Source organism: Lygodium microphyllum, chromosome 28 (genome assembly GCF_053477565.2).
Source record: "Lygodium microphyllum isolate KBCC chromosome 28, Lygodium_microphyllum_v1.1.10, whole genome shotgun sequence".
NCBI lineage: Eukaryota > Viridiplantae > Streptophyta > Polypodiopsida > Schizaeales > Lygodiaceae > Lygodium > Lygodium microphyllum.
Genome location: NC_141162.1, coordinates 80,375,112 through 80,385,328, shown reverse-complemented (window position 1 = coordinate 80,385,328; position 10,217 = coordinate 80,375,112). Strand labels below are relative to the sequence as shown.

Below are 10,217 nucleotides of genomic sequence, written 5' to 3'. Positions count from 1 at the left end.
CATATCCTCAACAAAGCATCCATGAGGATTAAATCTGACCTGCAAGCCCTGCTCAACCATTTGACCAACAGAAACCAGATTCTTGGTTATATTCGAGACATGAAATACATCGGACAAGTATTTCTTTTTCCCATCCTGCATAGATAAATGAAATTTTCCAATCTGCACAATAGGATGTGCAGTATCATCACCAGTCTCCACAAATCCTGGTTTTTCCATTTTCCTTGCATCCTCCATCCATTCTGCATGACCTGTCATGTGGTTTGATGCACCTGAGTCAACATACCATACATCGTTGCTTTCTTCTGCACTTGTCACATAATTATTCATGTGCTGCACCATAAACAAATGCTCATTTCTGTCATCACCCTGTCTACTAGAAGATGCATAATTCCCTTGTTGCAATTTTCCATTCATGATGTCATTCTGCTTTTTATAGCAGTCCTTAGCCATATGACCCATTTTACCATAGTAGTAGCATTCAACATTGCTGTTTGCATTTTGGCCTCTTTGCCATCTACCACGACCTCTTCGGCTCCCCCTGCCTCTAGAGTTACCACGTCCTCCTCCATAGGACTGGTTTTCTTGAGTTTGCTACATATTCTGATTTCTACCACGGCCTCCAGATCAGCCTCCTTTACCTCTGCCTCTACCTCTTCCAGCATTTGAGTAGAAGATAACTTCTTTTAAAGTTCCTCCTAAAGAAGATGCACCACCATTTCTCTGCTCCTCAGAAATTAGAAGAGCAATCAACTCCTCAAAATCAGGAAATCTTTCATGGACGGAAATGGATGTTCGAAACTGTGCATAATCCTTTCCTAGACCATTCAAGGTCACAGAAACTAAATCATCATCTTCCACTGGCGACCCAATGGAAGCAAGTGCATCTGCAATCTTTTTCACCTTCATGTGGTAGTCATTGATGCTCATATTTTCTCTTTGCACATTATGCAACTCTTGCTTGAGCTGCATTTTCCTGGCTTGTGTATTTATGCTATACATTTTTGACAAAGTATCCCATGCCTCCTTTGGCGTACTTGCATCTTGAATATGCACAATCATAGAGTCTGAAATGCTGATAGACAGCCAATACATAACTTTCATGGCTCTCTCATACCATGCTTTAAATGCCTGCATTGGTTGTTGATTGGGAACATCGGGAAGAACTGGTTCTTCTTCATTTCCTGCAACAAATTCCCAATATCCTTTTCCCATAAGGAAATTCGTCATTCTCAACTTCCATGCTTGGAAGTTGTTCTTGTCAAGCTTTTCAGTGACAATCTGTGAAAGAGAATCGGACGCCATTACAGAACACTGCAAAAAATTATGTCACTGCAAAGAACACAGCTTCAGCCTCACAAGGGCAAATCTGCAAAACTGATGAAAGTGGTATTTGACCACATAGTCACTTCCTAGTGACGATTTTGCATCAACAGACAACAAGGATGATTTTGTAACTCCCAATGTCTCTGCGCACAGGCATACGATGGAATTTCTACAGTAACTTTTCACCGACCTGTAGAACAGTGGTCGCACAACATAAAATTGGGCCTTTTCCTGAGTGCGTGCAGAAAACTTCCGCCTCCAAAACATGCCCTGAAATGGCCTCAAATAAAAAAAAACAGAGCAACCGTGGGCTAAAGCCCTCACCCGCAGCATATACTACCCTCTTGCTACACCGCGAAGGGCGTCTCAATCTGGGACAATGCACTCTTGCACTTTCCAGCTGTGCTACCTGCAGAGACTTGCTCCCAAAACAGAAGAATGAAAGCAACACTGGTCCTCTTACCAGAACTCCGCGAACTTGGCTTGCTTTCTTGAGCTCCTTACCACGAACAAGGCTCTGATACCATGTCAAGATTGTGGGAGAGAAGGAAGGAGTCTCACTTGTAGCTTTCTTGCTTGCACAATGGGGGAATACACACAAACGTAGAGGCTGAAAACAGTTTTCCTCTTCTTAGTTGTGTAAGCCAAAAAGAACTCTAGTACATAGAAATAGAAGAACCCTATATATGGGTCTCAAACCAAACTCAACTAACTAAGGTGGCATACTAACTGAGCCACAAACTAGAGTAGATAAGGATAGCTGTCATCTAGCTATTATTCATGGGCGGTGTACCAACCGCATCTGCAACTGACAAGTCGGTGACATAAATGCACAACAGTCACCCTGTCATATCATGAGTGGAGCTCGATATCTCAACAAATATGTATGTATATGCAATTCAAGTCACTGATTGTGATTTTGAACGTTCATATTTCTTTTGGACGTAGGTGCCATGGCCAAATGGGAATCAGAACGAAAACATTGCATTTTCCAATGTGATATCTAGGCAGGGTGAGGTTTTTGCAAGCAAGTCGACGTCCGTCCTAAACGTTGTTGTTCTTTCAATGAGACGATTATTATTACGTAATACAATGTATGCGAACTTATGCTGATTAATTCTTTTGAATGCCTATCGTCAACTTTTTGGCTTGACTATATTTTTGAGCAAACTATAATATCTTTCATTCTCGTTATCTACTTGGAGTATTAGATTGAATGGAGAGCTTTCACGATGGAGCTCTATAATCCTTTTGATAGATTACCTGTTAAGGGCACAAAGCCCTGTCCTTGGATGTGGATGTTCTGCTATAGCCATGTACTTCTAGATTAGTGGATTATGTAGCATATTGAAAGCAAACACATCCACAGTATCGGATGTAGTCAAGTCAATTCTAATAGATAGATGTGTAAGCGATCCAGCATTCCAAGAGACTAGAGGGTTATCGAGAATAGATCGACGGTCCAAGGTTTAGTTCGAAATCACTCTTATATTTTGCAGACCATGATGGATGTATCAATGATGCTCAATAGTTGAAGCTGTAACACCTTTGCATTGAGAAGTTGTTTTGTGTAGTCTGGTAAGAGTGACACCACATATTTGTTTCTCTCTTTGTTCGCAAGAGATGGTCGGTATTTAGTTATTATCTTGTTGACTCCGTGTTGTTGGCATGCAAGGAGGAGAATAGTGCTTGATAAAGTCATTGTAACTTGCATTTCTTATGTAGATGGATTGGTCTTTTGTGAGTTGATAGCATGATATTGCATTGTGACTATACCACAGGATTCGCACATTGTTAGTCTTTTAATGATACTTTTACATTACGCCGCCCAAGGTGATTCGAATTTTTCTATGTTGTACCAAGTTGCAACAAACGGTTTTAGTGATGTTTTTCTAGAAGCCATAGTTTTCCTTTTTCTAGAAGTCTTGAAGAATGCCTTGTAACTTTGTTTCTTCATAGCATCCATTAATGCTGATGAGAATAATATGTTTTTATCATAAAATTGTAGTTCACTTGTTCACAAAAAAACATGATATACTTCGTAATTTCATTTTAAAAAACGATAGATAATTTTTTCAACGTACAAGGATGATTTTTTTCTTAATAGTAATTCTAATAAAATAAATAAATAAAATCAATAAACAATAATAGTACTTTAAAAATTAAAAAAATAAAAATAAAATGAGAAAATATTCTATATAGCATGTCGAAGATTTGGCAAAATCTCTTCGTAATTAAATAATTATGGGAGAAGGCGCCATTCCCACATCCATTCAAAATATCCAGTTTGTTGAAGATTTATATTTTCATTTTTTTCAGTATGTTGGAAAGTTTGTTATATTTTCGTTTTCACCATACGTTCAAAAAATCGTTTTCTTTCAGTTTCGTTTCACTATTATTTACTAATCCTAAAAATAACGAACGATGAAGATTTGAATCTAACCTTAATAAACTAAAAAGACAAAGGACATGAAATGAGAAAACGTGCTATATAGCATGTCGAAGAGTTGGCACAAATCTCTTCGTAATTAAATAGTTATGGGAGAATGTGTCATTCCCCCATACATTCAAAATATTTGGCTTGTTGAAGTTTTCATTTTTCTCACTATGTTGGAAAGTTTGTTACGCTTTGGTTTTTGCCATATGTTCAAAAAATCGTTTTCTTTCATTTTCGTTTCACTATTATTTAGTAATCCTAAAAAGAATGAATGACGAAGATTTAAATCTAACCTAAATAAACTAAAAAGAAGAATGATAAAATTGTTTAAATTAATCCTAAAAAGAACGAATGATGAAGATTTGAATCTAACCTTTAAGCTTGCAAACGTGATGACCGAGAAATTGACGTACCCATCTCCCCACACTTGTGTGTGCACAACCTTCCTCTCTCCTCAAATAAGAAACGAATTTCCTAATGAAGAGAATGGCCCATACTACTTAACTCTCCCCCTTTTATATAGGCTTAAGGCTTCCCAACCTTAAAGTTTCCTTTGAGCTTTTTAAAGCTTTTGTAGTTTACAAACTTGAAAAGCCTAAAAGCTTTCAAACATTTAAGCTTTTCTTTAATTTTGGGTGTATGCTTATGTTTTCCTTCTTTGACCCAAAAAATAACAAAAAAGATAATTACAAAATGTCACATAGCTGCACTTGTAAAAACGAGGAGAGAGAAATAAAGAGTAGGTTTGGGAAGCTACGAACCTCTAGAGGGCTTCTTGAACCTATCCCTCACGCAAACCTCCCCTTTTACATCAAAACCCCTTCTTTCTCACATGTAGGCTCTTTCTCTCTCTCTTCCCTCTTCCCCCTCCCCTTTTTAATTAAGCCCCCTCCATCTTTGTCTCTCTCTCTTCCCTGTCCCTTTTTAATTAAATCAAACTTTTCACAAACGTCTCTTTCTCCCCCTTTTTAAATCAAAAGTTCTCTCTCTCTCTCTCTCTCTCAGTTAGATTAAACTTCTACATTTAAACTTTTTTAAATTCAACAATTTAAAAAGTTTTTAAATTTAAGCTTTTTTGACAAATTTTCACATACTTTTAGAAAGAGAGAGGGGGAAAGGGAGAGAGAGAAGAAAGAGAGAGAGAGAGAGAGAGAGAGAGAGAGAGAGAGAGAGAGAGAGAGAGAGAGAGAGAGAGAGAGAGAGAGAAGAGGAGACGAGGGAAAAAGAGGAAAGAGAATATTTTTTTTAAAATTTAAACATGTTTTGACAGTTTTTGACTTTACATATATATAAATAAAATTTAGGACAGAGCAAATAAGGAGAGAGAGAGGGGAAAGAGAGAAAATAGAAAAATAAAGAGAATAAAAAATATAGAGAGAGAAAAGAGAGTGAGAGAAAAAAACTTGAGAGAAAGAAAGAGAGGAAAAGAAAAATAAGGAGAGAAACAGAGAGAATAAAAAACAAGAGAAAGATATAAAGAGAGAAAAAAAGAAAAAAGAGGAGAGAGAGAGAAGGAAAGAAAAAAGAGAGGAAAAAAGAGGAGAGAGAAAAAGAGGGAAGAGAGGGAAAAAACTATGTTAGAGAAAGAGAGGAGGCGAGAGAGAGAGAGAGAGAGAGAGAGAGAGAGAGAGAGAGAGAGAGAGAGAGAGAGAGAGAAGAAAAGAATAGAAAAAAGAGGGGAGAGAGAGAGAGAGAGGGAGAAAAAAGATTGAGAAAAAGAGGAAAGAGAGAGGAGGTGAGAAGAGAAAAAAATGAAAAAAATTGGAGAGAGAAAGAGCAAAGAGAGAAAGAAAAAGTAGGAGATAGAAAAGAAAAAAAGGGGAGAGAAAGGGGAAAAAAGGGAGAGAGACAAAGAAAAGAGAGGAGAGAGATGGAAGAAAAATAGGAGAGAGAAAAATGAGGGAAGAGAGGGAAAAAAGATGAGAGAGAGGGTGAAAGAGAAGCAAGTAGAAATAAAATAGAGAGAGAAAGGAATAAAAGAGAGAGTGATAGAAAAATACTTGAGAGAGAGAGAGATGAAAATGTGGGAAGGGAGAGGAAAGAAAGAAAATAAAGGGAGAGAGAAAGTGAGAAAAAATTGAGGGAGTGAGAAGAGAGAGAGAGATTGAGGAAAAATTGACTTAAACTTCAAACTTTGTGAGGTCCAATTAGTACTAACTTTGTGTATAGATAAAATCTTATAAGTTCGATGTATAAAAGAGATTGTATGTATATCTAAAGTTTTATATTACAAATTTGATATATTATTTTTAATTATATATTTGATAAAAAAACCAAGAAATGAAAGAAGATAAACTAAAATAAAAAGTAAAGAGAGAGAGAAAAATTAAACATATAAAGAATTAGGAGGGGAGAGAGAGAAATTAGAATAGAGGAGGAGGAGGAGAGAGAAAGAGGGAAGATGAATTGTGGAGCGGAGGTGCTTGAGAAATCGGCCTAGCTTAATTAATTATAATTATAATTATTATAATTATAATTATGCTTATGTAGGGACGTTGTGTGTCTAAGCCTTGTCTTTCCGAGAGAACCAACGATAAATTGGAGAGGTGTATGTCGAGGTGAGGCTACGTAGCATGAGCAATGCCAGTGTATTGCAAGGCATCGGCAGTGGCTGCTCCTCAAGCTTTGTGCTGCCATGACCACCCTTCGAGCTTCGCAGGGAGGCCCTCCCCTCTTGTCGTCAAGCGGCTCCCGCAGCACAAGAAGACTGTCGCCTCTTCATGGAAAAGAATCACTGACCCTTCTTGTCAACCCGCAGAGGCGCAGGATGTCCTCCAGGCCATCTCCTCCCTCCTCCAGGAGTCGCTTCTTCTCAAGGAATCGATCGATGCCGCCTCTCCAGGGACATGCGGCATTGGCCCTGACATGCGCGATCGCGTCGACCGCCTGCAGCAGCGCATTCGGCTGCTTCAGCAAAGTGCTGAGCGAGCCGTACGCAGCAGTGGTCGTGCCCCTGCACAGCTCATTGCTGTCTTCAAGGTCGTCTTTTTCTATATCATGTATAGCGAATAATATGCACAATCTTCCCCTGGATAAAATAAAGTATATCCCCCCCCCCCCCCCCCCCCCCCCCCAACCAACATACCCAAAAAAGGTTAAAAAGAAAAAGGATATTATGCATTTTCATGGCTTAGTGATGTAACTATATCACGGTTGCTCTTTCATGACCACTATTGAAGTACCGGTATTTGGTTTTTTAAAATTAAATCGCTGTGCAGAAACTAAGGTGTCAAGTTTCTGTAGCGTTTAGATGTTGTACAAATGTTTATGTTGGAGGGTTTTGGTAATCAGAAGGAGATGTAGTTGCAGAAAAAAAGTGAGATCGTATACAGTGCATCCATTCGAGGCTGCAAGCAAGCTAATTATCATAGGGGCAACTAACTGTTGTATTTGTGTTCAGAAAAATCCAGGCAACTATTAACATTCAAATATCTAAATATTTCCTTAAATTAACAAGGTAATGTTACTGATGATTGGGACACTGTCTCGATAGCCTCTTCTTGGGCGTTTTGAGCCCTTTGAATCAACTGTAAATATTCAATGTGATCATTGGTGTGCAATCTGTGCAGGGTCTCGAAAGAGAGCATAGGTCCTTAGAAAACATTGTCAAGCTTGCTATGGAAGCAGGCCCAGTACTTGTTGGAGTCAAAACAGAAGGGAACTTCAACTCTCCCATGATGGGAGAGCGAAGAAGTGTTTTACTCTCCAAAGAAGCAGCTGAATCCACTTGTATTACACTTTTCCAAGACCTAAATAGTGACAATAATGTGGAAGTGATCAGTATTCCAAAATATGTCATGTCAACTCCATCTAGTGAGGTATTTCTCAAACATGAGAGTTGTGATGTTCTTATGTAGTGTGTTTTTGTTGACAAGTTGAAACTTTGTCAGGGTGCACCGCAACTTTCTAAAGTCAGAGCAGAGATCGAACGCCGAGTTATGGAGCAGGTTGTACAAGCTGCTGTTTGGTTGCTTACTCAAGTGTGGTAATGATGTAAGTGAGGATTTACAAGTGTTTTGAAGATGGAAGCTTATCTTGATGGCATGGTCACAGCTTGTGAAAAAGGAAGCTGGACAGCCTATGGGCTCAATTCGACCTTTGGCTCAAAGGTCATCTGTTTTGCAATCTGGACCTCCATGTAGCGATGCAGCTCAGGTACCTAGATGCAAACACTTCAAAATATCTTAATGTCACTTCCTGGTTCTTAACTTGAGAAATGCTACATTGTTATCATAACTTTTTTTTGGGTATATCTCTTTCTCACAAGAAAGTTCCAAGTGTCATGGGACAAATGAGTGAAAAGGATGCCGACGAGAGCCTTCTTACCAACGACTTACTTCAGTGGTATGAAAGGTTTCATTTTGTCCTTTTTGATTCCTCGCAGCTGCTTCATGGTCCACACTGTTCCTGTGCATTGATTCATTGTAGATGGTTGTGGTATTCACACATGTGAATACATGTAACGTGCTTTTTGCTGAACTATTATAAGCCTGAAATCTGACATATGTCAAAGCTGAATTCATATAAGATCCCAATCAGTACAGTTATTTTATGAAAGGTTTTGCAGTATAGCTAGTTTACAAGAGGTTTTGCAGCATGTAAGAAAGAAACCGTGAAATGTCCTTGAAAGTTCATCTAGTGTAAACCCCTTTTCGGGCTTCTTATCATCTGTAGGGCCTTACAAACATGAGCTAGTTATGTCCCACACAAAAATGTCAATGATGTAGTTGTTCACGCATGATAATTGCACAAATCATAACAATGTAGTTGTTCAACCGTGATAATTGCAGAATCAAAGTGTTGACTGCTGAATGAAAGAATAGAGAGTACAAATTCATGGCCTCAAATGCCCCAGGCACACATCTGCGCCCATGTTGCACTAATGCTGAAACTATGCAAATCTGCTAAAGAAGGCAGTGCATGATCACCACAACTAGCCAGAACCACAAGAGGGAAGAATCACACCACACCAAATGATAAAGGTGTAGAATAATGGACAGGTGGGTCTTTTGTAGCCCCAGGCCCAACCATTATCAACTGTGTTATACTTGATGTTGGATTGCCTACCTGCTGCTTGTTCTTGCTGGTTGTCTAGGGTCAAGTTCTGTGCTCTATTAGTACCTCAAGTGTTTGAGAACCAATTTTAATTTCCGAGTTGCTCAACTTGTATCAGAGACTACATATATATGTGTGACATGTGCAACTTAGACAACTAGAAGGTGCAAGTTTAGATGAAGCATATTGTGCACGTGCATTGATTGCTTTTTCTTTTTTGGCAAAATAAGGTGCGGCTAATAATAATACCTAGATACCTAGCAAACTTCAAAGAAGTAATAGGGCATAAGAACATAGGTAGAGCTGAAAGTCTACATCACACGAGTACATGGCCTCTCAAGTTGGTATGGGGGTATATGGGAGAAGTTAAGCTGGGTGTGTGTAGAACCAGTGGGGGTTACCATCTTCTAATGTGTGAAATAGGCTGTAGTAACCAGGTGTGAAGCAACAATTGTTGAAGCTCTTACTGATGTCGAAAGCCCCCCTTGAAGGTGTTCAGGTTTTGCCAAGGTGGCACACATTAAGGGGCTCTTCCCATTCAAAACTAGCTAGCAAAACGGCCTTTCAAATGTGCTAATAAGGCTTCTAATGAGCTCCCATACCTTTGATCTTAATGTTGAGGGTGTCAAGCTAAAAAAGGCGTAGCACACATTAAACCTTCATTAGCTCGTTAAACAACCCCAAAACTTAAATGCACTTAGTGTGCTTCAGTGTTCCATAAGAAAGCTCACAAACTTTGGTTGGTCCCATCTCTATAAACCATCTCCATTGGAATTCACGATTGCCTCAGCACTTGTTCAACATACTTCAGCTGCTGTCACCAACCAATAGATTGTGCATTTGCTGTCCAGAGTAGGCCAACCCTCTGTCCCCAACCCTTGGAGGTCTCCTGTTGCTGTGTTTGGCTGCTTCTGCTGGTGCTCACCCTACTGGCCACTTGTGCAACCTGTTGCAATCATCAAACCAGGCTGCATTTACAGTTTCTAGCCACTTTTCAGCTTTGCCAAGCTGCTGGACTGCTTTTGATGACTGTTAATCAAGCCCCATTGGCTGCCATGTCATTGCTTTAGCTGCCAGTTGTTGCATTTTCAGTTTTCAGCGCTTTTTTACATCAACCTGGTCTACAATTTCATTCACAGTAGGTTGTCTTTGTGTTTTCAGCACTTTTTATTCATCAGCCTCCATGACTACCTTAGCACTTATTTAACACACTCCAGTTGCTGCTCCCATCCTTCAGATTGCGTGTTTGCTATCTAGAGCAGGCCAACCTGCTGTTGCCAACCCTTACAGGTCTTCCACTACTGGTTTGGCTGCTTTTGCTGCCACCTGTGTGGCCTGTTGCTATCATCTTAATTATCGACAGGTAGTGGGCAAGCTGCTTTGGCTCAAAATTTATGAC

At 39.4% G+C, this 10,217-nt stretch overlaps 1 protein-coding gene across 4 annotated transcripts in view; it reads left to right on the top strand.

The window, feature by feature from the left end:
• Positions 1-6,291: 6,291 nt before the first annotated feature.
• The window catches only part of LOC148011662 (uncharacterized), a 66,426-nt gene continuing 62,500 nt past the window's right edge, over positions 6,292-10,217 (top strand). For all 4 annotated transcript variants that reach the window (XR_015689362.1, XR_015689361.1, XM_087670645.1 and 1 more), the window contains exons 1-5: positions 6,292-6,742; positions 7,333-7,581; positions 7,654-7,710; positions 7,817-7,918; positions 8,031-8,107. Coding sequence is in view for 2 of the 4 variants with exons in the window: in XM_087670645.1 (XP_087526771.1) it covers positions 6,344-6,742; positions 7,333-7,581; positions 7,654-7,710; positions 7,817-7,918; positions 8,031-8,107 (884 nt within the window). In the remaining 2 variants the exon portion in view is untranslated. The remainder of the gene's footprint in view (positions 6,743-7,332; positions 7,582-7,653; positions 7,711-7,816; positions 7,919-8,030; positions 8,108-10,217) is intronic.